Source organism: Acinonyx jubatus, chromosome C2 (assembly GCF_027475565.1).
Source record: "Acinonyx jubatus isolate Ajub_Pintada_27869175 chromosome C2, VMU_Ajub_asm_v1.0, whole genome shotgun sequence".
In the NCBI taxonomy this organism is placed as follows: Eukaryota; Metazoa; Chordata; class Mammalia; order Carnivora; family Felidae; genus Acinonyx; species Acinonyx jubatus.
The window spans coordinates 107,205,778-107,233,742 of NC_069384.1; the positions used below are offsets into that span (position 1 = coordinate 107,205,778).

A 27,965-nucleotide genomic window follows, 5' to 3' on the forward strand; every position below is an offset into this window, starting at 1 on the left:
ACTAATTCAATAATATGCATGGTTTGTATCATTAAGTATGGACTTGATTTCAATGTAACTACTGATTACACCCTGTTTTTAAAAAGTATTAAAGATATGGGCGCCTGGGTGGCTCAGCCGTTAAGCCTCTGACTTCAGCTCAGGTCATGATCTCACAGTTCATGGACTTGAGCCCCACATTGGGCTCTGTGCTGACAGCGTGGAGCCTGGGGCCTACTTCAGGCCCTCTCCCTCTCTCTGTCCTTCCTCTGCTCATGTTCACAAACTCTCTCTTGAAAATAATCATTAAAAACAAAAAAAAGTATTAAAGATAGCTACAAACATAAATGCAGTTAAAACCTAAGAAGTTTAGGGGTGTCTGGTGGCTCAGTTAAGCATCTGACTTCGGTTGAGGTCATGATCTCACGGTTCATGAGTTCCAGCCCCATGTCGGGCTCTGTGCTGACAGCTCTGTGCTTTGGCTCTCCCTCTTCTCACCTCCCACCCTCCCCCCACCCCCCCCCCCCCCGGCCCCGCTCATGCTTTGTCTCTCTCTCTCAAAAATAAACATTAAAAAAAAAAACTAAAAATTTACTAGTGGACTTAAAAAAAAAGTGACCAGGTTCCTCAAAAAGTTAAAAATAGAACTACCCAAAGACCCAGCAACTGCACCACTAGATATTTATCCAAGGGATATAGGCGTGCTGTTTTGAAGGGGCACGTGCACCCCAATGTTTATAGCAGCGCTATTGACAACAGCCAAAGTATGGAAAGAGCCCAAATGTCCATCAACAGATGAATGGATAAAGAAGATGTGGTATATATAGATATACAATGGAGTATTACTCAGCAATGAAATCTTGCCATTTGCAACAATGCGGATGGAACTAGAGGGTATTATGCTAAGCGAAGTCAGAGAAAGACAAATATCATATGACTTCACCCATATGTGGAATTTAAGATACATAACAGATGAACATAAGGGAAGGGAAGCAAAAAGAATATAAAAACAGGGAGGGGGACAAAACATAAGAGATTCTTAAATACAGAGAACTGAGGGTTACTGGAGGGATAATGGGTGGGAGATAGGCTAAATGGGTAAGGGTCATTAAGAAGGACACTTGTGGGATGAGCAATGGGTGTTACACATAGGGAATGAATCACTGGAATCTACTCCTGAAATCATTATTGTACTATATGCTAACTAACTTGGATATAAAATTAAAAAATTAAAAAAATTAAATTAAAAAAAAGTGACTATTAACAAATTAGGCACAGGAGTTAACATATCTCACCATAATAAAGGCCACATACAACAAGCCCACAGTTATATCATACTAGACGGTGTAAAGTTAAGCTTTCCCTCTAAGACCAGAAACAATACAAGGGTGCCCACCCTTATCAATCCTATTCAACATAAGTACTACAAGTCCTAGCTAGAAAAATCAGGCAAGAAAAAGAAATAAAAGATATCAGAATTGGAAAGGGAAAAAAATCAAACTGTCTGGATTTACAGGTAACATGACTTTATATTGAGAAAACCCTGAAGACTGAACCAAAAAACTTAGACTGATCAATGAATTCAGTAAAGTTGCAAGATACAGAACATACAAAAATGAGTAGTGTCTCTATATGTTAACAACAAATTTTTTTTTGTTGTTTTTTTTAACGTTTATTTATTTTTGAGACAGAGAGACAGAGCATGAATGGGGGACGGCCAGAGAGAGGGAGACACAGAATCCGAAACAGGCTCCAGGCTCTGAGCTGTCAGCACAGAGCCCGACGTGGGGCTCGAACTCACGGACAGCGAGATCATGACCTGAGCCGAAGTCGGCCGCTTAACCGACTGAGCCACCCAGGCGCCCCAACAACAAATTTTCAAAAAAAATAGAGAAATCAATCCCATTTACAACAGTATCAAAAACAGTAATACTTAATTTAACTAAGAAGGTGAAAGATCTCTACTATGAAAACTACAAGATGTTGATTTAAGAAATCAAAGAAGACACAAATGGAAAATTAATGAATAAATGGATTAGAAAAATACTCTTAAAATGTCAATACTACCAAAAGCCATCTACAGATTTAATGCAACCCCTACCAAGAACCCAACGGGTTTTTTTAAACAGAAGTAGAAAAAACACCCCTAAAATATGTGTTAACTACAAAAGACCCCAAATAGCTAAAGAAATCCTGAGAAAGAAGAACAAAGCAGAAGTATCACACTTCCTAATTTCTAGCTATCCTATAAAACTATATTCATCCAAACAGTATATGGTATCAGCATAAAAACAGACAAAACAAAAAACAGAATCAAGAGCCCAGAAATACACAATCAACTAATATTTGATAAGAGAGCCAGGAATACTCAATAGAGAAAAGACAGTCTGTTCAATAAATGGTGATGGAATATATAAATGTAAAAGAATGAAACTGGACCCCTGCCTTTTACTACTCAGAAAAGTTAATTCAACATAGATTAAAAACCTAAATATATAAGACCTGAAACCATGAAAGAAAACACAGAAATAAAGTTCCTTGACACGGGTCTTGATAATGAATTTTTGCACAGGACCCTTAAAGCACAAGAACAGATCAAAAATGAACAAGTGGGACTATATCCAACTGAAGAACTTCTGCACAACAAAAGAAACCCATCAATAAAGTAAAAACCCACAGGGGTGTCTGGAAGGCTCAGTCAGTTAAACTTCTGACTCTTGATTTCAGCTAAGGTCATGATCTCACAGTCTTGAAATGGAGCCCCGCAGCTTGTCTCCGTGCTGAGCAGATTCTCTGCTGCTTGGGATTCCCTCTCTCCCCCCCTTTCTCTCTGCCCCCCCCCCCACTCTCTCTCTCTCAAAATAAACAAACATTAAAAAAAACAAAAAAGAAGGCAACCTACAGAATGAGAAAAAATGTTTGCAAACCATGTATCTGATAAGGGGGGTTAATATCCAAAATATGTAAAGAACTTCTACAATTCAATAGCAAAAACACAAATAACCCAATGAAAAAACAGAGGATCTGAATAGATATTTCTCCAAAGAAGATATACAAAAGGTCAACAGGTACCCAGAAAGAAGCTCAATATCACTAGCTATTAGATAAATGCTAATTAGAACTACAATGAGGTATTACCTCATTCCTGTCAGAATGGCCATTATCAAAAAGACAAGATTAACAAATGCGAGGATGTGGAGAAAAGGGATCCTTGTGCAATGTTGTTAGGATTGTAAATTGGTACAGTCTCTATAGAAGGGAGTTTGGAGGGGGGCGTCTAGGTGGCTCAGTCAGTTGAGCATCCGACTTCAGTTCAGGAAATGATCTCACAGCTCATGAGTTCAAGCCCCACGTCAGGATCTGTGCTGACAGCTCGGAGCCTGGAGCCTGCTTCAGATTCTGTGTCTCTCTCTCACTCTCTCTGCCCCTAACCCACTCGCATTCTGTCTCTGTCTCTCTCAAAAATAAACAAACATTTAAAAAAAAAATTTAAAGAAAAGAGTTTGGAGGATCCTCAAAAAATTAAAAATAAAACTACCATGCGATCCAGCAATGCTAATTCCTGGATATATCCAAAGGAAATGAAAGCACTCAAAAAGATATCTGCATTCCCATGTTCATAGCAGCATAACTTCCAATAGCTAAGATACGGAGACAACCTAAGTAAGCGTCCACCAATGGGTAAATAAAGATGTGGTACATATATACAATGGAAAATTATTCATCCATTAAAAAAACAAGAAAATCCTACCCATTTGTGACAGCATGCATGGACCTTATATGTATTAAGAGAAATAAGTCACACAGAGAAAGACAAATACTGTATGATCTCACTTATATGTTGACTCCAAAAAAACCAAACTCAGAAAAAGAGATCAGACTTACTATCAGAGGTGGAGGGTGGGAAGAAGGGGAATTGGGAAGAAGGTTAGGTTAAAAGATACAAACTTCCAATTATAAGATGAGTAAGCACTAAGGCTATATTGTACAACATGACAATTATAGCTAATACTGCTGAATAATACACAGAAAAGTTAAGAGTAAATCCTAAGGGTTCATGTCATAAAAATTTTTTTCCTTCTTAATTTTACTGTCCCTATATGAGAAGATGGATGTAAACTGGAACTACTGTGATAATCCTTTCAAAATACATGTAAAATCAAATCATCATGCTATTGTCTTAAACTTACAGTGATGTGTTATCAATGGTTTCTCAAAAAAAACTAGGAAAAAAGATGACCATACGGGTGGCTGGGTGTCTCAGTCGGTTGAGCGACCGACTTCGGCTCAGGTCATGATCTCACGGTTTGTGAGTTTGAGCACTGCGTTGGGCTCTGTGCTGACAGCTCAGAGCCTGGAGCCTGCTTTGGATTCTGTGTCTCCCCCTCTCTCTGCCCCTCCCCCACTCATGCTCTGTCTCAGAAATAAACATTAAAAAAAAAAAAAGATGACCATAGACTCTTCATTCCTCTGTATAAGCCTTTCAGTCTGTAAAATAATCTGTACATCCATACTTGTAGGAAAACTTGAAAATTCTCATCCATAAATAATATTACAGATGGGAAAAGATAACCCAAAAAGAGAAATGAACAGAAGAGAACAAAACGGTAGCTGAAATTTTAGTTACCTGTATATAACATTAGGAATAGTCAAGAGTTTTAAAATTTATACTGAGACACCTCTTGAACTGGATACTCATAAATTTTTTTTAAGGTTTTATTTATTTCTGAGAGATAGAAACAAGCACGAGCAGGAGAGGGGCAGAAAGAGGGAGACACAGAACCAGAAGCAGGCTCCAGGCTCTGAGCTGTCAGCACAGAGCCTGACGCAAGGCTAGAACCCACGAACCGCAAGATCATGACCTGAGCCGAAGTCAGATGCTTAACTAACTGAGCCACCCAGGCGCCCCTTGAACCAGACACTTATAATGTAAAAAACATAACTATAAGCTTATTGAGAAACCTGTACTTGGTTAAGGCAATGAGCTCATTCAAACCATAAGGTTAGATTTGATTTGTTAAATAAATCCTCATATATACATTAACTCTTCTGGGGTTCATCAATACCTTTGACCTGAATTCCAAGCTTTTTGAGGGCCTCTTCTACAGACTGGCTTTCTCGTTTTCTCATAAAGCCATTATCAATGTGCACGGCAATGACTTGATCTTGATTCAAAGCACGATTCAGCAAAGCTGTACAAACTGTTGAGTCAACTCCACCACTGAGTAAAACCTAAAAGGTGAAATCAAAAGAAAAATCAAATTGAGTAAACAAACAAAACTATCAGCTTTAAAAAACGCTGAACCAGTGCAACTCACAAAGCATCCCATCACCCAGTCAACATTTAAGGGCTATGGTGATGAAGCCAGTTTTGAGTTCTAACATTACTGAAATAAATTTGTAGACTTCCAGATGTAAATTCCTTACCAAAACTTTTGATGTGCCTACTCTCTCTTTGATCTCTCGAATGCACTCAAGTTCTCTGTTCTGCACAGTGAAGGTCCCACTGCACCCAGCTATATCATAGAGGAAATTCTTCAGTATTACTTTCCCATTTTCTGTAAGGCCAACTTCAGGGTGGAACTGTGCTCCGTATAATTTTTTAGATTCATTTGCTATACCTTTATAGAGAAAATAATCACAAATTAAAATTTTTTTCATGTTGAAGACTCAACTAAGTACCCATAGTAATTCCTCACAATTTCTTCCTCTATAAATGTGAAAACTGATATAAATCAGTGCATTTTTAGCTACAGGAAAAAAAAAGACAACACATAAAACAAAAACTACATTGCCACAATTTTTCTTTGAAGGTTTTTATGTATGACAGTGAAATAAGTCCTACAGAGATTATTTCACAGTACTTTCAACTTCTCCACCCAGATTACTTTGTCTACATAATACAATGATAACTCAATTTTTTAAAATCTTTTAATGTTTATTTTTGAGAGAGAGAAAGAGAGACAGAGCATGAGTGGGGGAGGGGCAGAGAGAGACAGAATCTGAAGCAGGCTCCAAGCTCTGAGCTGTTAGCACAGAGCCCAATGCAGGGCTCGAACTCGTGAAATGTGAGATCATGACGTGAGCCGAAGTCAGACGCTTAACAAACTGAGCCACCCAGGCACCCCAATGATAACTCAATTTTGGCTCTCGGTCCCACGTAGCTTTCATATGCAATGTGCAGCTACCAACTTTACGTATTAGGCCTGTCAGAATATTCTAAGTACTCCTTTCTTAGATATTATTAACTGCAGATATAACTTCATGGACTTGGCTAACGTGTTTCTGAAATTACTGACTGCCTATTAAGCAACAGGTGTTAGGCTTAATGTTTTACATGTGCATGCATTACCCCTGTTTATGGCTCTGAGATATCAAGAAATGTACAGCTAGCTAAGTAGTTAAATCAGGTCTAGCAGGCTCCCAAACTCATACTCATTCTACTATACCAACGAACTTCACATTTTCTTTACTTGGGTTCTATCCTAGGACACCATTCTCTGTTGGTTCATTGCTGATTTCACTGTTCCTTCTTAATCTTTGTTGGTTCCTCCTCATCTTATCCATCTCTACAAATGAAAGTTGCCCAGTACTGAGCACTTAAATCTCTTCTCTATACGTGGAGTGATCTATCACTCTCACGGCTCTAAATTCTACCCGTATGATGGTATACTCCCAAATTTATGCCTCAAGCCCAATTTTCTACTCTACAGTCTAGACCTACATATACAAATGTCTACTCATACCTTTATTTCTATGATTAATAAGGCATCTTGAATTTAATACACAAATCCACATGACTGCATTCTTACCCATCAGGTAAACAAAAACTTCACCTTTCTGGATACTCAGGTCATAAAACTTGGGAGTTAAAGCCCAATTATACCCTTTTTTCCCCACTCCACATGTAATCCAACAGCAATTCCTTTGTCTCTCCTTTCAAAACCTATCAGAACCCAGTCTTGCTTCCAGTATCCAGTCCAGCATGTAAGAACCTGAAGGACACTGCTCTGTCCTAACAATAAACAGAAAGTTAACCACTGCCCTTGGAAAGACTGCAGATGAACACAGAGAATCATAACTTACCATAGCAGAAACCCATGAGTGCAAACATCCACAAGAACCACTGCTGAGGTAGGGAAACTTAAACTATAATCAATGAATTGCTTAGAGATTCAGTGTGAAAATCTGAGAGATAAAAATTCCAAGAGTACCCACTCATCACGGGCCCTGACACTTTTGTGAATCCTACCTCCAGGAGATTGACTAAGCTCTCAAAGTAAATGTCAGGGAGGGGAAAAAGAAACCATTTTAAAATATACCAGGACATTCTGTTCTTCTTAACTAGGTCTATCTACTCTCAGGAGAAACTAATTAATCCACTTAAAGAGTTAGCTTTCTATCAGAGACCACTGACCTGCTAGAAGGGAAATCTCCAAATCCAGCCCACTCTAGTCATCACATTCCATTTAACAGTGAGAAAAAACTGAGTACTTGTGAACTCCACAGCCCAGGGACCCAGGCTGAGAGCTACTCTTCGTATCCCCACACCTTACCATCACATACTAAAAGCCTATTTACAACAATTCCTTTTAACTAGTACATCATGCATGACAATCAAAACAAACAAAAAATTACAAGGCATCCTAAAGGCAAAGAACACAGTTCAAAGAGATACCATAAGCATCAGAACCAGATACCCAGACTAAGATATGGCAGGGATGTTGGAATGATCAGATCAGGCTTTAAAACAATTAGGATTGGGACGCCCGGGTAGCTCAGTCAGTTAAGCGTCTGACTTCGGCTCAGGTTAAGAACTCATGGTTTGTGAGTTCTAGCCCAACATCGGGCTCTGTCTCCCTCTCTCTGCTCCTCCCTCCATCACTCTTTCTCTCAAAAATAAATAAACATTTAAAAAAACTGTGATTAAGCAGCTAAGACTAATGGATAAAGCAGACAGCATGCAAAAACAAATGGGTAATGTAAGCAAAGGGATGGAAAGTCTAAGAAGGGATCAAAAAGAAAGCTAGGATAAAAAGCACTGTTAACAAAAATGAAGAATGCCTTTGATGGGTTTATTAGTTGACCAGACAGAGCTGAGGAAAGAAGCTCTCAGCTACAGGATATCTCAATAGAAATAACCAAAACTGAACAACAATGAGAAAAAACACTGAAAAAAACAGAATGAAAATAAAAGGCATGCAGGTTGAGAAAGAAGAAATAAAACTGTCTTTGTTCACAGATGACATGATCATCTATACAGAAAATCCTAAAAAATCCACAGAAAAACACTAGAAGTAATAAGCGATCATAGCAGGGTTGCAGGATCTAAGGTTGATACACAAAAGTTCACTGCCTTCCTACACATCAACAGTGAACAAGTGGAACTTGAAATTGAAAATACAATTAGCACCCAAATAAATGAAATACTTTGGTATAAATCTAACAAAGTACATACAAGATCTATGCGAGAAACCAGTAACTGTTGACCACTTGTACCTCTCCCACACTGTACCTTACACTCCCCTCTCCTAATTGCTACAATAGACTCCTAAGTGATCTCCCTACTCCTACATTTGACCCATTCCTCTTTGCTCTTCATTGTAGCCAAGGTAAGCCTAAAATTAGATTCAGTTTCTCCTTTGTTCAAAACTCTACCTCGCTATGAGTAAAGCCAAAAAGCTCATAGTGGTCTCAAAGGGTCTGTGTTCTGGTCCCCCAAACACCTCCCTCATCTCACCTCTACCACTCTCCCCCAGGCTTCTTCTGCTCCAACCACATAGTCTCCTTGCTGTTCCTCAAACAAGGTCCCATCCCAGGAGCTTGGTACTACTATCTCCTCTTCCCCCAACTATCTAGAAGGGTCACACTTCCTTCATGCCCAGTATCATTTTATAGGAATACCCTCCCTGAATATCCTGTAGAAAACAGTAACAACCCTAATCACACATATTCTGCAACACTCCTCTCTTCCCTGTATTTTTTCAATGCACTTACACACCATCTGACACTTGACATATTCTGTATTTGTGTATTGTCTGTCCCATCCCTCCTCCCAACTAGAATGTTAAACAGAGACTTTTGTCCAGTTTGTTCATTACTCTATCCTTGGCACCTAGAACCATGACTGGCACAAAGTAGGTATACAAGTATTTGCTGAATGAAAAAAATACATAAGCCATCTAACACTGTTGATCTTTTATATTAAATAAAAACATTTCAAGACGAAAACCATCATCAATCATTTCTATGTTAATGTACTAGTCTAATTAACTAATTGCAGGCAGAATACTCAATTCAGTTTATCCATGACAAATCTTTTCTTCAACTTATTGTTTAAGCGTGGCATTTCAAACAATAACTTTATTGATAAACCCATTTTCTACTGACTTCTAGGATTGATAATTATTTACATAACAACTAACCAAGTAAGCATGTCAAAAATCACAAACTGCCAGAAAATCAATTCCTCTTCCTCAGAAAAGTCAAGAATAAAAATGGGTTTAAAGCACAGATTGGTAAAATTTCTACAAAGGGCTAAATAGTAAAAATTTTAGGCCCTTAGGGATACATGCATACATGGGACACAATCCCTGCCTTTTATTATAACTCTTTAATAACAATAAACATCATTTTTAGGTCCTGAACATACAGAAACAGACTACAGAACACAGTTTACCAATCCTGGCTCAGAGAAATGTCCTGAGTGCTTAGTCTGATGTTTTGCAAATATCCATGTACACCTAAGGAAGGCATTTAAAAACCCAATTATGAATAAGGCACAACAGAAAAACAGACCATTCTCCAATTTTTCCTGAGCTCTAAAAGCAGTATCTTGCATCTGGAGAACTTTTATTAGAATGAACATTTTTTATTAACACCCAAAAAACAAATAATCCAGTGAAGAAATGGGCAAAACACATGAATAGGCACTTCTCCAAAGAAGACATCCAGATGGCTAACCGACACATGAAAAAATGCTCAACATCTCATCATCAGGGAAATACAAATCAAAACCACAATGAGATACCACCTCCCACTGGTTAGAATGGCTAACATTAACAACTCAGGCAACAACAGATGTTGGTAAGGATGCGGAGAGAGAAGATCTCTTGCGCTGCTGGTGGGAACGCAAACTGGTGTAGCCACTCTGGAAAAGAGCATGGAGGTTCCTCAAAAAATTAAAAATAGAACTACCCTATGACCCAGCAATTGCACTACTAGGTATTTATCCAAGGGATACAGGTGTGCTGTTTCAAAGGGGCACATGCACCCCAATGTTTATAGCAGCACTATCAACAAGAGCCAAAGTACAGAAAGAGTCCAAATGTTCATCAACAGATGAATGGATAAAGAAGATGTAGTGTATACACACACACACACACAACAGAGTATTACACGGCAATCAAAAAAATGAAATCTTGCCATTTGCAACTACATGGATGGAACTGGAGGGTATTATGTTAAGCGCAATTAGAGAAAGACAAATATCATATGACTTCACTCATATGAGGAATTTAAGATACTAAACAGATGAACATAAGGGAAGGGAAGCAAAAATAATATAAAAACAGGGAGGGGGACAAAACAGAAGAGACTCTTAAATATAGAGAACAGAGGGTTACTGGAGGGGTTGTGGGAGGGGAGATGGGCTAAATGGGTAAGCGGCATTAAGGAATCTACTCCTGAAATCATTGTTGTACTATATGCTAACTTGGATGTAAACAATAAGTAAATTCTATAAATTAATTAATTAATTTTAAAAAATGAATGAATTAACGAACATTTTTTTAAGTATTTCAGAGCAAACCAGTAAGTAACGTCTAAATAATCTAATGTTGAATTCCCTTCATAAATTAATGGTCAATTTTATGACATTTACAATAACTCTTAAAAAAATCTTTTTGAGTACCTCATACAGAAACATATTTTTAGACTTTTCAGATAAGGTTTTTTGAAATGAGATCTGCAAAGGTTTAAAAATTTTCACCTGCCACAATGTTCCCAGAACGTGCCACAACCTTGAATCCATCAGCTACTTTGTCTACACTATCTCCGTGGGTAAGCAAAACAATTTCTTCCTTCTGAAGGCCCCTAAACATACAAAAAATAAAACACAACATACAAATATCTTAGAGACAGGATCAATGAGACCTTATGCTTTATTTTCCAGCTTTATTGAAATGTAACTGACATATGACATTGTGTAAGTTAAAGATATACAACCTGATGATCTGATATACACATGTATTATGAAATAATTACCACAATAAGGTTAGTTAACACATATCATTTAGCATAGGTACCATTTTTTTCATCTATTTAAGATCTACTCTCTTAGCAACTTTCAAGTATACAATACTGTGTTAACTGTAGTCATCATCCCTGAACATTAGATCCCGAGAACTTACTCATCTTATCACTAAAGTTTGTTTTTTCCCTTTAGAAATACTAGCTCACCGTACATGTAAATCAAAAAATTTAGAAACATGTAACAGTGCAACTCTGCTGGAATTTAAATTTATTCTATGCATCATTAAAAAAAAAAAAGTCAATGAGAGCATTAAATACCAAAAAAGGCAATCTGTTGGGGCGCCTGGGTGGTTCAGTGGGTTAAGTGTCTTACTTCAGCTCAGGTCATGATCTCATGGTTCAAGGGTTCGAGCCCCGCATCCAGCTCTGTGCTGACAGCTCAGAGCCTGGAACTTGCTTCGGATTCTGCATCTCCCTCTCTCTCTGCCCCTCACTTGCTTGTTTTCTATTTCTCGAAAAAATAAACGTAAAAAAAGTCAATCTGTAAAATTTAAAAACTGAAAAAATAAAGTTGGTGGTATAACCATACACATAAAAAATAATTTCAAGAAGCTACAAAATACTAATTTCAAAATTTTACCTATTAGGAAATATCTTAAGAACAAAAGGCATTTCAGAGAACTAAATATTCAGTAGTTTTCTACCAAAAAGTGATAGTACTAATACTGGTAGTGTTATTTTGCAGCTAGAGAGTATAAATACATACATATCACAGGGTAAAATAAATATTAAATAATTAATATAATTAGGAATTGAGATTTTTAGCCTCACAGTAAGGAGATGCAAAATCAAAGGAGTTAGATAAAAACCCTATAAACATTCATTTTAATTGGAAATAAGAATGTACACTGATTTTGTTTTTTCTAAAAGAATACATTTTGACTAACTTTGTTCACTGAAAAGGCCTACAAACAAAGACAACCCGGTAGCAATGTGTATCTCTACTTCTCATGCCAAACAAAGGCATGGATTAAAGGAAATGTCAGTAACATTTATCAAATGCAACGCATGGACTTTCTCTGACCCTGATTCAGACAAATCAACTATAAAAAGACATTTTTTATATTATGAGAAAATCTGAAAGAGGTCTGAATATTAAGAAGTTAAAAAAAATTAATTAAAAATAAAGCAAGAAGATAAAAGAATATTAAAGCCAAAACGATGTTTTGGGTTTACTAACTGCTGTCATCATTGTTGTTTAGGATTAATGAAGGGGAGTCCCAGAATTGTAGAATTAGAAGACAGAAAAACTTTAAATTTTAACCAGATCTTTAGATTTAAAAAAACCTCTTGCAGTATCATATACTACCATGACTCCTAAAATGGTTCTCAAGACTAGTCACTTGGGATACAGATGAATGTAAACAACAACCTCTCCATTATGAAATGGATAAGCACTGGATTTCAAATGTATTTTGGCAATGAATAGCTTCAGTTCATATAATTATTTTGAGCCATTTGGCTGTTTTGAAAAATGATAATCTTTGAACAGATACACTTATTTTTGCTCTTCCTCAAAATTAAAGAGGAGACAGCCACGGCCTGTTTTGTGTATCAACTGGGGTTATGTCTCTATTTCAGATAAAAATAAGTTGGATTTTAAAATTTCTGATCTGTCCAATTTGGAGAAAACTATTCATTAAGAATTAATTTAGGCACAAGTTAATGGAGCCTTTAAGAACCTTACATACAGTATGATCAAAAAGAATGAAATCCTGCCATTTGCAACAACATGGATGGAACTAGAGTGTATTGTGCTAAGTGAAATAAGTCAGAGAAAAATAAATATTGTATGATTTCACTCATATGTGGAATTTAAGAAACAAAACATGACCATAGGGGAAGAGAAGTAAAAATAAAACAAGATAAAAACAGAGAGGGAGGCAAACCCAAGAGACTCTTAAATACAGAGAACAAATTGAGGGTCACTGGAGGGGAGGTGAGTAGTAGGGTGGGCTAAATGGATGATGGGAAGCAAGGAGGGTACTTGTGACAAGCAACGGGTGTTATATGTAAGTGATGAATCACTGGGTTCTATTCCTGAAACCATTACTACACTGTTAACTAATTCAAATTCAAAAAAAAAAAAAAAAAAAAAAAGAACCTTATAACAAACCCGTAACTAAAAATAATTAGCAGTTAAAAGAAATGATAACAAGGGGAACATAAGTGGCTCAGTTGATTGAGCAACTGACTTCAGCTCAGGTCATGATCTCATGGCTCTGAGTTTGAGTTTGAGCCTGGAGCCTGCTTTGGATTCTAAGACTCCCTCTCTCTCTGCCCCTCCCCTACTCATGCTCTGACTCTCAAAAATAAATTAAAAACAAAAAAAAAAAGTAACCGCATCATGGATAGACTTGTCTAATCACTGTATTGTACCTTGAAACTAATGTGACATCGTGTCAACTATACTTAAATTATAAATAAACAGACTTCTTGGATTCACCAAAAAAAAAGAAAAACAGATTAACCCTGTATCAATCGATATCAGCCTGCACTTTACAGATTTACTGCAGTAAGGGGGAAATGTAGTTTTAAAGTAAAAAGGATATTTAAGGGGCGCCTGACTAGCTCAGTCAGTAGAGCATGTAACTCTTGATCTGAGAGTTAAGTCTGAGCTTCATGTTGAGGGTACAGATTACTTAAAATATAACAAAAAAAAAAAAAAAAAAAGAAAAGAAAAGAAAAAGAAATAAAAATGAAACAAGTCAAAATGAATTAAGTGAGGGGGGCCCTTGGCTGGCTCAGTCTTTGGAGCATGTAATTCTTGATTTTGGGGTCATGAGTTTGAAGCCCACATTGGGTGTAGAGATTACTTAAAAAATCAAGAAAGTAAGTAACACTATTAATAGTCCACCAAAATGAGCTTTACCCAAAACACAGAAAAACCCAAAAAAGGAAAGTTTATGGTTCTTTAGAAAACTGAATGAAAACAGCATTTTTTTTTTAAGTCAAGCAGAAGATAAATGATTCTAGGAAGCTATGAATAGCTCATTCACCTATCTTCAAATAGATTAGAGCTATAGCACCTTATCTATTATCACCTAGCAACAAAATCAATTAATACACTCACTATATTAAAAGATAGTACGCTAGGTACAGTTACGCTCAACACAGAGAAAGTGAGGAGGGAAACATAACACATATTTAGTAATGAGTCCAACAATTTGGCTGTTTGCTAAGTACCCAGCAAAAAACATGAAGGAAGAGATACACAAACACGTGGCAGATGCAAGATAGTTTAAAACATTATCGATTTGCCACACCTGGCACACGAATGTTTAAAATCGTACCCCAAAGAGTAAAAAAGAAAAGCCATAAATGTTAGCATCCCAGTCCACAACTCCAAACAGGAATCCAAGACTGCACAAGTGCTTTTAAATTAGGTCATAAGGGCTTTCACTCTTCCTAATCACCACCCTCTGCCATCCTGACACTCAAATGGAAAACAAATATGACAATTAACCGATGTCCACTAGGATGGCCTTAATTTCATTATTACAGATTCTCTAATTTTGAAGAGTAACAATCCCAACTTTAAATCAGGTACTCTACTAACCGTTCTTATTCATCTAAAAATATTTATAATACCTGAACAATGAGCATGTGTTGTCCACACTAATACTGAAGACTCCATCTTCTCTAACACTTTTTTTGTGCACAGTACCTCCAAATACCTTATTCATCATCTGTTCAAAAAAAGAATAAATTGACATTAATGTAAGTCAAAAGAAAATTACCCATTTTATTATGCTAATTTAGTAATTTATATTTCTTATTTTCAGAATATCTGCTATGTTTGCGGCCCAAAAATCAAAGACTTAGATAAATATAGATAACTTGGTATTATCATATAAAATTACACAGTTATTAAGAAGAATAGTTATAAAACAAAACTAGATTAGATATCTGACCTGAGGTTAATTTCTATTAAATACTGGCAGATTTTCCATTTAGTGTACTTTAATTCATCTGTTAAAAATGGAGGTTTAATACTTACATCTGAGTTTAATTTAAAAGCATTTTAAAAGGTACTCTGAGCTTAGAAAAAGAGCAGATGATAGAAGAGCTGTGGTATTAAAACTAGACAGGTATAAATTTCTCCAAGCAATTTAATCTTTGGCCCCAAAGGAACAGTCTGAAAGCCTGCAGAAGGCTATGGTGTAGACACAGCGTAAGCAAGAATATCTGGTCTTTCAATTAAATACATTTGTACAAATCCCATACACCTACAGACTCTTATTTCAAACAGTCTCTTCATTCTGCCCCTCCTTGTGTCAATCAATCTTCTAATTTATCATTCACATTTGCCCAACCTCCTCCCCAACACTAAATAAAATACACAAAAGATTTTTACAATCATTATTTCTGATTGAGGTAACCACTACAACTCATCTGGGTTTGTCTGTTCCACAACAGGTGTCATAAGATACCTGCCATACCCATGCAGGTTACAGGTTGACCCAGCTCCCAACAAAAAAGCAGGCAGAGGGCTAAATAAATGTCCATTCTTACAATGCACAGTGGAATATTCCTCAAAATCATCAGCAAATGCTGCCCTCTACATTCTCCTCTGAAGACATTCAAAATAAAACTTCCTGCAATAAAGGTTTGGGTTAAGCCCAAAAGAGAGAAAAAAACAAAACAAAACTTATTAACCCATTTAGCCCAAATTTCCCTAACTAAAAACCCAGGTATTAAACACTTTCTGCAGTACATTAACTACCACAGTTTAGGAAACATTGCTACAGTCTAACCAGTCTATATTCTAGAGATCTACCAATGTCAGCTACTAAAATATAAATATGATTGTGTTAGTCCATGATTAATTTCTTCAATGGCTCTCTACCATCTACAGCAGGGTTGGTAAACTTTTCCTGTAAAGAGTAGGTATTTTGGTCTTTGCAGGCCCTACTGCCTCTGAAGCAACCATGCAATTCTTGCCATAGCATGAAAGCTACAGACAAGTATTGTCCACAGACAACACTTAAAGAAATGGATAGGGCTATGTTCCAATAAAACTTTATTTATGGACACTGAAATTTGAACTTCACTTAATTTTCACATCACAAAATGTAATTCTCTAAAAAAAATTTTATTTCAGGACACCTGGGTGGCTGAGTCGGTTAAGCATCCAACTCTTAGTTTTGGCTCAGGTCATTACCTCACAGTTCATGAGATACAGCTGCAAGTAGGGCTCTGTGCTGACAGTATGGAGACTGCTTGGGATTCTCTCTCCGTCCCTCACACCCAAAATAAATAAACATTAAAAAAAAAAAACACACACAGTTTAAAAAAATTTATTCCAAGTATTTGAAACCATAAAAACTGGGGCACCAGGGTGGCTCAGTTGACTGAGCAACCAACTCTTGATTTCAGCTCAGGTCATGATCCCAAGGTCATGAGATCGGCCCTGGGGTTGGGGCTCTGTGCTGAGCATGGAGCCTGCTTAAGGCTCTCCTTCTCTCATTCTGCCCCTCTCTCTGGCTCGTGCTAAAATAAACACATAAATAAAAGTAAAAAAATAAATAAAAACACAGAAACTATTCTTAGCTTGCAGGTCATACAAAAAGAGGCAATGGGCCAGATGTGGAGGCAGGCCACAGTTTGCTGACCCTCTGGCTATAGGATAAAGTCCAAATCGCTTATATTACACAAAAAGCTTTCATTACATGGCCCCTGTCTAGTATCACCTCTCTTCCCCACCCCCACTTCTCTACTCCAGCCAAACAAGTGTAACTGCCAAAACAATGAGACCATGTGTTCTCCCCCACGTCTTCAGATTTCTTCACAGTCCCAGAGGCCTACCAAAGCATGTGGCCCAAAGCAGTCATTAAAATTTGCTGAATGAAAAATGCTGTCTTTCATATACTCAGTGAACCTTGTGCACGTCTACCTCCTTTAATTTGCCGTTCTTAATTAAAAGACAGCTGAATGATCAAGAAAACTAAAGCTGTTCAAACTCAACACAAATTAAAAGTTCACAAAACCTAAATTAAATGCTTTTACAAAGCCAAAGGCTTGCCCTAAAATTTGAAGTTATCTTACCTGTTGAGAAGGCTTTCATGTTTGTTTGGTTTTTTTCTTTTGGGGGGGGGGGTGCCGTTCCTGACCACACTACTTAAGGTTAAAATGCAAAGAGCTGACAATCAGTTAAGCTTGTGTTTGTGAGAAGGGGGGATAACTTTACCTATAATAAAACAATTTGTTTTCTTGTTAAATTTTTGTTTTAGTATTCTGACTTAAGGAAATGGTTTTCAGTATGGATTCCTCATAACCCCAATGTCATAAATGCCTCAAAAGAAACTCATGCAGGACTCCAGATCTACTGCCCCAATCAGATCAGCTCTTGTCTTGCCAGTTTTACAACAAGGGTTAGATTTGGGAGAGAGAAAGGGAAGGATACTCCCTTTTAAAAGAAGTAATTTGACAAAACCTCATGGAGTGTGTAAAGAAACCAAACACTTGTAATAAAGATGTTTCTCAGGATGCAAAAAAAAAAAAAAAAAAAAAGGAAAGAAAGAAAGAGAAAGAAAAAAAGGATAAAAACAGAAACCAAGTGAAATTACAACAGTGAAGAGGCAAGTCACAATCTAGAAGGTATCTGCTATATGTATTTGGCTAATGTTTAGTATCCATCATATACAAACACGGTAAAATAAGACACTGTAATAGAAAAATGGGCAAAAATCATTAACATGCTTCTATACTAAAGCAGACACTACTGGCAAATAAACATACAAATCTTACAATAATAAGGAAAATGAACATTAAGACTACAATGTGATCCCATTTAGTGCCTCTTCAGATTGGCAAATAAAACAAGAAATCTGACAATGTTAAGGCTTGGCAGGAATATAGAGCACATGGAATTTTCACATACTGCTGCAGGAATGTAAATTGGAGGGAAATATTACTAGTAAAGCTGAGATTCAGCATTTCAGTTCATGGCTGCCCTAGAGAAAAGTTAGAGTATGCAGAATGCCAAAAGACAAGTACAAAAATATTCATGGCAGTATTGTCTGTAATAGCAAAAAATTGGAAAAAGACCAGCAATACCAATAGAGAAATGTATAATTAATCTGTGCCATTCAAACAAAAAATTCAGTAGTGAACATGAGTAACTTACAATTAAATGTATTAACATGCAGAATCTCATTTATATAAAGATCAATGGGCAACCTAAATAACATTATTTAAGGATATAAGCTTATGTCTAAAGCTGTAAGGAAAAGAAAGAATGAATAATAAAATTCAGGAAAAGTGCTGCCTCTGGTAGGAAAAAAACATGAATGGAGAAAAGTATAGAGTTTCAAAAGTTGTACTAATATTCTATTTCTTATGCTGAGTGGAGAGTAATAGAGATAAATGGAGCAACGAGCAGGACTAACTTTTTTCTTCCAAAGCAAAGAATTACCAGAAAGCAATTAGAAAGTCTCTGACAAGAGAGTCTCAAGAATGGGAAAAGATGGTACATAAAATAGTGAAATTACTAAAATTTCAGAATGCTGTTGGGGGCAAAAGTACGTCCCAGAGTGAGACCTTTGGTGCTAAACTTACCCAACTAATAGCCATTAAGAAATATCAGTCAGTCCTTTATAGACAGCTTATTAGCTAGATGTGCCATCTATACCAGTGTTTTATGGAAAGACGATTTCTGTCTAAAGACCAAGATCAGCCTATTCCACTGTCCTACTATGTAAGTTCAGAGGACATAAAGGCAGATTGTTGTACACATTTAACCTGAGCAGGCCTGGCTCTGGCTACAATAAAGATCCCTAATGAATAACAGAAAAACTAGGCCTCACAGTTATATGAGGGACTGGCATAAGGGAGAAACAGTCACTAGCACTTAAATTAAGGCAACATTTTCCACATGTATTTCACTGTAAGTGGGTCTTGAAAAAAGGTATCTATGAGAGTCTTCCTTACAGAATGTTATAATACCTCTCAATATACTAAAAAACACTTAAGTCGTGCTGTATGATTAATACTGACTACTCTGGCATGGAAAATCAATGATGTAAATACATTACATCCTACAGCGAAGATATATTTAAAAAAAAGAGTCATCCAAATATCAACTAAATCAAGATGCAGGCTCTTCTAAGAAAATGCATTTATTAGAATATTACATAAGAAAATCTAAAAATAAGTTATTAACCAAGTGAAATTCATAATCACCACTTGACATTTCAGAGAACATTAACGGGAAAAAGAGCCTTTTACTAGAAAATGTTTGCTGCATAGAGAAGAAAATATCTATTATAGCCTTTGGACTCTGTATGTCACATATTTGTAGTGATCAGTATTTCCTCCAAATCAAAGTGGAAAACTTTAACAACAATTAGCAAGAAATGAAATCTGGTAAAGCTGTTTAACAGACTGATGATTCCTAATATTCTGCTCTTGTATCAAGCATACAGATAATGAAACATTCACATTTTTTAATAATTTTTTAATTTATATCCAAGTTAGAATATATTCACACTGATTTATATTTTTTTATTTTGTGAACATTGATTTATATTTTTTTTACTTTGCGGAATACTCCAGAGATAGCTAAAAGAGAATATACTGGTCTGCTCACTTTCTACCTTTTAAACAGCCTCCTTCTGTACAATATTCATATTAAAGCATAAAGGTTTCAATCAGATTGTTTTAAAAAAAAATGACTCCCTCTGTTTTGCCCACTTACTAAAATTTCAAATTATCTTCAATCCAAAAACTTAAAACAACTCGGTCATTGGGACAAAGAACACATTGTCTTAATTATTAAGCTACGCATACAAGTAATCAAAAATTAATAGGCAGTTCTCAATAATCAATTAGGGAGGAACAGAGTATCATGGGGAAGTAAAAAGCAGTATCTGAATTAACACCAATTCCATTTGGTTAATCAATGGATTAACTCTCACAATTAGATTAATTCCACTTGTATTCCGACCCTGTCCTCCTTTCCGCTTAAGGTGGGCAAAAGGGAAGAGATGAAGACAATTCACAAGCAAGTGAATCTAGTCATCATATTTATTTGGCTATTCTTATCATAGCAGAGAATTCTGAGTTTAACAAAAAAGTATCTTGCTTCTGACACTAGAAAAGTCAAAATACTGTAACATATCAATTAATAATTATTACTCAGGGAATATTTTCCCAGCTAACTCAATTTTCAGATGACATGGTTAAGTAAGACACACTGTTAAAAATTATCTCAATTAGAAAATCATGTTGCTTACAACCACTAGGGATAACTTTAAAAAAAATTTTTTTAACATTTATTTATTTTTGAGAGAGCACAAGCAGGGGAGGGGCAGAGAGAGAGGGAGATACAGAATCCAAAGCAAGCTCCAGGCTCCGAGCTGTCAGCACAGAGCCTGATGCGGAGCTCGAACTCACAAACCATGATATCATGACCTGAGCCGAAGTTGGACACAACCGACTGAGCCACCCAGGTGCCCCAGGATAACTTCTCTTAATTTATTTCTATTCCCACCTCGTCAGTAAATAGACCGTATTAAACAAATTATTCTTTGCTAAGTGAGATTTTAGCAGGTTCTGGTTCATTATCTTCCCATCATCTTATTTAGTAATCACATTCTACTAGTCTAATAAACCTATACTACCTAAAAATAAAGTAACCAAAGAAGTACCAAAGCAGCCAAAATAGATTTCTAAACACCTAACTCATAAAAGAATAGCTTATGTCTAGACCTCAGTCCCTATTTATTCTTGTTTTTGATACAATTCCAAGGTGTATATTAATAACACACTGGAGACACTTGGCAGACACAATCTTAACAAAATAATCAAAATTAACATTGTCTGTCATGGTACACACAGACATCGATCGGGTGCCTCCTAGTTAGATACTCTGAGAAGAGCACAGCGTCACTTCTATGGTACTCCTGCCAAAGAAAATAAATAAATAATAACCTAAATCTAACAATGCAGAAACAGCAAATAAACCAAAATTGAAGCATCATCTACAAAGAACTGGAATATCCTTTTTTTTTTTTTTAATCTGTCAAGGTCATGAAAGAGAAGGAAAAGACTGAGGAATGGTTCCAAAGTAAAGGTGTCTGATAATAAGAAACATGACAACTAAATATACATGGTCCTGGTTTGGATCCAGGACTTATAAGGGACATTAATGAGACAAACAGTGCAATGTAAATTCACTCTGTGGATTAGATGCACAAGTGAATCAATGTTAACTTACGGATTTTATTATTTGTACTGTGGTTACACAGAAGAGAGCCCTAGCCCTTAGGAAATACAACAAGTAACAGGACATCATGTGTGCAACTTACTCTCAAAGGTTAAAAGTGTCAATAGTAAGGGAATTGAGTAAAAATACATAGAAGCTCTGTGTGCTATTTCTGTAACACGTAAATCTGAATGTCTAAGTTTATTTATTTTTTTAATGGATAGTGTTATGTTATATGCAGTAATATAGCTGTTTTCTTCTGAAAAGAGATTTCCACTCAGGTCAATTCTGCCATGCTATTGTAGCAATTTGTAAACCCTCGTAATATGCACAAATTAGCTCATACAACTAAATATCCTACATACTCTAAAGACAGAAAATACTAATACAGTAGGAGTCACAAACAGGATAAAATTAAGTCAATTCTTAAGGCAAATTCACCGATGTACCTGCATGCCATAGCAAATTCCAAGAACAGGCTTGCCAATCGTGAATATTGCTGGATCAAACCAGGGAGCATCTTCTGCATACACAGAATTAGGGCCTCCAGAGATGATAATAGCACTGTAGATTTAAGGAAGAGAGTCAGTGAAGAATCTCTAACAGCTGATTTTTTTCTTTTTTTTTTTTTTTTGAGAGAGAGAGAGAGGGAGAAAGTGCATGACGAGAGAGGCAGAGGGAGAAAGAGAATCTCAAGTAGGCTCCACGCTCAGTGCAGAGCCTGATGACAGGCTCGATCCCACAACCCTGGGATCACGACCCGAGCCAAAATCAAGACAGACACTCAACCAACTGAGCCACCCAGGCACCCCCTGTTATACAAAGTCTCTATTTTCTCTCTTTTGAAGCACTGAGGGAGACTCAATACAGATTCAGGGATTATATTATGTTTTCAGTATATTATAGCAAATCCAGCCTCCTACACAGCTTAATCATTTTTACTCTACTGCAATGTGTTAAAATCTATCATTTCAACATTCACTTGTTAATAAGTACGAACTTCAAATACATAAATACTAATATTTGTATCTGTGAAAATTTAGCATGAATTTGTTTTGTCTTCTTCATTCATGAAGGAAGTAAATGAAAATGCTAAAGGGAGAAAGAGAAAATACAGATCTTCTGGGACCCAAGGAGTAAAGCACATCACAGAAAGACCCTAGATGACTCAAAGCAAGATACATCAAAGGATGACAGAATATGAATAATAACCTATGTTGGCTGAAAACCTGTCCAACATTCCCAACAGTTTTACCTAATACCCAAGAAAAGGAACTAACATATGACTTTTGCCCACATGGCATTCTCTCAGGTCAATATGATAACTTCACTATATTACAATTTACAGAGCATTCTATAGGTTAACTTGGGAGTTGAACTGTTATTATGAAAAAGGCTGCAAACTGAGGCCTATGCTTCTCACCTGGCCACTGACAGATCCAATTTGGCCTTCAGAATTCACTCCAAAAATTTAGAACATTTTAATATTGAAAATTTTACATAAAAATCTGTATTTCTGGGTTTTCTTTAGGAAGGGGGGGGGAATCTGGCAGCACCTGACCTTCACTCTCACATGGCTACAAATAACCAGAATCAGATAGAGACCTGCACCTCCAGTAAAGATTTAATTGTATAGTAAGTTGCTAAAGGAGCACTTGGGTGACTCAGTCGGTTAAGCACCTGTCTTCGGCTAAGGTCATGAACTCCTGGTTCGTTCCGACTTCGGTTTGGTCATGAACTCACAGAGTCCTGCACTGGGCTCTATGAAGACAGCTCAGAGCCTGGAGTCTGCTTCAGATTCTGTGTCTCCCTTGTTCTCTGCCCCTCCCTACTTGTATTCTCTCTCTCTCTCTCTCTCTCTCTCTCTCTCTCTCTCTCTCAAAACTAAGTGTTAAAAAAATTTTTTTAATGCATAAGCTAGAATTCTATAAAATATACTTAGTAATCAAGACCTCTAAAACTGCAATATGTTATACTTAGTTTTATAAAACATAACCACTATGGGACTGCCCAGCATCCTTCAATAATCTGCTAAACAACTCAGGACTGTAAGATTCTTTTTTTTTTTTATTTTAATTTTTTTTCATGTTTATTTATTTTTGAGAGAAAGCGAGACAGTGTGTTAGTGGGGGAGGGGCAGAGAGACAGGGAGACACAGGATCCGAATCAGGCTCCAGGCTCTGAGCTGTCAGCACAGAGCCCAGCACAGGGCTCAAACTCATGAGCCAAAGTTGGCCACTTAACTGACGGAGCCACCCAGGTGCCCCAGGACTGTAAGATTCTTAATACTATTAAAAAGAAAAGGTAATGGACTTAGTCAAGGATGAAACTCAAGGAGTACTTAAGCCAATTATGAAAATTCTTATCTCAGTAACTCTCAAGAAGAGCTAATCACTCATTCTGAGTCTTCTATTTCTATTCTGCAATTATTTTGAAACTAACTTGCAATTACAAAACCCAATAAGCTATAAGGCATTCCAGATACCAATTTTATGTAACAAGCAGGTCAAACTTCCGAAAACAAGGTTAAGAGGTCTTTCCTGTCATAATACTAATATTTTACAAAAAGGGTGATCAAACAGATCTCTCAGAAGAAAGGATTATAGTAATCAAAGCCACAGTGCTATAGTTCCTATACTCCTATACAGAAAGAACCTCTAGACACAAGCAAGACCTAGCAATTGTTTATGATGGTGGGGAGAGGGCAGGAAAAACAGTTAGCATTCTATTGCCAAGTATTTGGCTACCCTATTCGTAAATATTCAGCCTAGGTTAGTTTGCTGGAGAGTGTTTGTTTGTTTGGGTGAGGGGAATGAAGGAGCTTAGATATGACAGAAGGAATTCAGAATTCTCGCACCATTTTTTGATTCGCTAAAACTGGTTCTCACTGGCGAACAGAGACAATTGCATTAGATAAACTCAAGAGTCTCTTCTTACTCTAAAAATTCTACAGTTTAAAAGACAGAACTGTTTTTAACTGTATTCTAAGACTAGTACACAGTTAAATTTAAACCTGTCTTTTCTGATGTCCAATTCACTCTATTTCAGAAACAACACTCACAGGATAAACACGTCTATGAAGTCTTTAAAAGTTGAACATTTCTCTAATGGAAAAAAATTATGTTTTTAAGAAAAATTAAACATCTTGTATTTGGAGGAAACATAGCATTAATGTTTAAGAGCCTATCAAGGTTACAAATGGTAGTTGCTTGCTTCTGGCAACACTCTTAGTAAGGAAAAAACATTAATTACATGAGAAAAGGCATAGCATTAACCAGAAATTGTTAAAGGAAGAGACTATATAGAAGTTGGCTGTCATTTTGACTAGTTATGAGCATGTAAGCTGTTGAATTAGACCTTATATTAGACTTGAGAAATCTTCATATTTTAGAAACTTAGTCTCTTGGGATAGGAAGCAAAAGAGACTCAATGGACACAGAATTCTTCTCATTTAGGTATTCTAGCCACTGTATACATTCCTTTGATCAAATGCTCTGGGAATGACCATATTAGCCAAATTCAAGTATGAGCCCAAAATCCTATAAAATATAAAATATTCAAATGAAAGTTTCTTGTAACGGTGCAATTAAAATTAAGTCAATCTTTTTAATTGAAAAACAAACAAACAAAAAAACAAATTGGGGTGTCTAGGTGGCTTAGTCGGTAAAACATCCAACTTTGTATCAGGTCATGATCTCATGGTGTGTGAGTCTGAGCCCCATATCAGGCTCTCTGCTGTCAACACACAGCCAGCTTCAGATCCTCTGTCCCCTTCTGTCTGTCCCTCCCCTTCCTATGCACTGTCTCTCTCTCTCTCAAAAATAAACATTAAAAATAAGTAAAAATAAAATAAACTATGAATATGGTTTTTCAAAAAATAAAATTTCCTTTTTTTTTAAATCAGAACCATGGAAAATTTCTTGTAAAACCACTGCATGTCTTACAGTCATTTAAAAAATTCACTGTCCAAGCAAATTAATAAAAATCTCCTACAATCTAAGCTCAATCTCCTTAGAAAACATAAGTGAAAAGTCTACCGGAATCCTTGCTCTTTTATAGCAAATGCTGGTGTTTCCAAGGGGAAGATTTCCGACTGCACGAACAGTTCTCGTACTCTTCGGTCTATGACTTTCCCATACTGGGCACCAGCATCCAGAATTACAACAGCTCCTTCATAGTGGTGGCAGCCATCCTTAAGGTCTCCTCCAGCATTCTCCAGCTGCAAATATTAAGACAAATGTCTGCTTAATTATGAAAAGTAGAGCTATTTTAAAAAATAGTGGTCACTATCAGCTCCAAAAACACACAGAAACAAAAAACTTAGGACTTTGAGTTGCCAATTCAAAGCACTTCTTTCAAAGGGAAGATTTTTCAGGTCGCCTGAGTGGCTCAGTCGGTTAAATGTCCAACTTTGGCTCAGGTCATCTCACGGTTCTTGAGTTCAATCAAGCTCCACATTGGGCTTTGCGCTGACAGCTCAGAGCCTGGAGCCTGCTTCAGATTCTGTTTCCTGCACTTTTGCCTCTCCCCGGCGCTCACACACACAGACACACACACACACACACACTCTCACTCTTTCTCTCTCTAACATTAAAAAAAATTTTAAATGGAAGATCTTTATACATATCCATACATGGGCATACATAAACACTTTAATAAAAGCTACCATTTATTGACTACCTGATATAATCACTTTATGCATAAAAGTATTAAGTGTATTATCTAATAGGGTGGGCCTACAACAGTTGTGCCAAAATACAGTCCTGGTTTATGCCTGTTACACTGGCATTATTATTAAGAATGCCCCCTTTGAATCTCAAAAGCATCCTAGCTTGAACAATAAATAATTATATGGTCATCCTATCTAACAGTCACAGCATTCCTATGAAGGATTTTCTGATGAGGAACTGAAAGTTTGCAGCCAGAGTTCAGCATGCTCAAACTCACTTCATCAGAGTATTTTTGTATTACCCGAGGAAATGCTATATATGTGCATCTAACCCTTAACATTAAAATTTCTTTTAATTTTTTAATCTTAGGTCAAGTATATGTTGATAACGCTTTTCTTGAAAGCAATTTGGCAAAATGTAAAATTTTTAACTATATATGCTGAAATAGTTACCAGGAACTGGCTTCAAATAATGCAGGAGTAGGTGGGTATGGATGAAACAAGACTGCCTATGCACTGAAATCACTGAAGTTAAGATAAGTACACAGTGTTCATTTTAGTCTATTCTCTATTCTGTTTTTGTATATTAACATAAGAAAAAACTTTAAAAAGTGTTTGTACTCTGGAAACCCACTTGTAGGAAGCCTATATAATCCCATTTTAAAATATTTTACCATGTAAAAGAATGTATGTGCATGTATGAAAAAGGACGTATAGACATAATATAGATAGATTTATACAAAAAATATTAACAGAGGTTGTATCTGAGTAATGAGCTACAAGTGATTTAAAATTTTTCTTTCCTGTGGTGCCTGGGTGGCTGAGTCGGTTAAGGGTCCAACTTCTGATTTCAACTCAGCTCATGATCTCATGGTTCATGAGATCGAGCCCCGCAACACACCCTGCTCAAAGTGCAGAGCCTGCTTGGGGTTCTCTCTCTCTTCCTCTCTCTCTGCCCCTCCCCTGCATGCTCTCTTAAAAATAAACTTTAAACATAATAAAATTTTTCTTTCCTTGTAACTCTTCAGTACATTTTAAAGGTTTATAATAAACATTTCTGAGTTTTCCCCCTCCAGTTGTCCCTCTTCCCTCTCCATTTATGTGAAAAAATAAATGCAGACCTCACAACTTCACAAACACTTCTGCTGCAGTAATGAAAAAAGCAACAATCACAGCCATCTACAAAGGATTTGCGAGAAGGACCAAACCACAGGCCAGAAAGGATTATTCAGATCAAAACAATGAATATTTTAATCATACGAATACTGAACAATGTAGAAAAATCAGATCACAGAAAGAAGAAGTTTATAGAATATACTAGAGTGAAAGAAATGCTAAAACTTTTTCCTTTTAGATCTTTGCCCTTAAGACTATACACACACAGGTGCATACACACTACTCTTTAAGGCATTTGTCTTAATGGGGCGCCTGGGTGGCTCAGTCGGTTGAGCGCTGGACTTCAGCTCAGGTCATGATCTCACCGTTTGTGGGTTCAGGCCCCAAACGGGCTGACTGTGTCAGCACAGAGCCCACTTCAGGTCCTGTGAGTCTGCCTCTCTCTGCCCCTCCCCACGCATGCTTGCACACGCTCACGATCTCTTTCCCTCTCTCTCTCTCTTCTCCCTCTCTCAAATATAAACAAACATTTAAAAAAATTTTTTTTAATTATTTGTCTAAAATTCCTTAATCTCAATTGAGGCATCTGGGTGGTTCAGTTGGCTCAGCACCCAACTTCGGCTGAGGTCATGATCTCACAGTTTGTGAGTTTGAGCCCCGCAGTGGAACACATGCTGTCAG

At 36.7% G+C, this 27,965-nt stretch overlaps 1 protein-coding gene across 3 annotated transcripts in view; it reads right to left on the bottom strand.

The window, feature by feature from the left end:
* The window catches only part of GMPS (guanine monophosphate synthase), a 78,835-nt gene that overhangs the window by 27,514 nt on the left and 23,356 nt on the right, over window positions 1-27,965 (bottom strand). For all 3 annotated transcript variants that reach the window (XM_015066027.3, XM_027061555.2, XM_027061556.2), the window contains exons 2-7: window positions 25,537-25,718; window positions 21,949-22,063; window positions 14,884-14,981; window positions 10,970-11,073; window positions 5,407-5,600; window positions 5,046-5,211 (exon numbers count right to left, since the gene is read on the bottom strand). In XM_015066027.3, coding sequence (XP_014921513.1) covers window positions 5,046-5,211; window positions 5,407-5,600; window positions 10,970-11,073; window positions 14,884-14,981; window positions 21,949-22,063; window positions 25,537-25,718 — 859 coding nt within the window. The remainder of the gene's footprint in view (window positions 1-5,045; window positions 5,212-5,406; window positions 5,601-10,969; window positions 11,074-14,883; window positions 14,982-21,948; window positions 22,064-25,536; window positions 25,719-27,965) is intronic.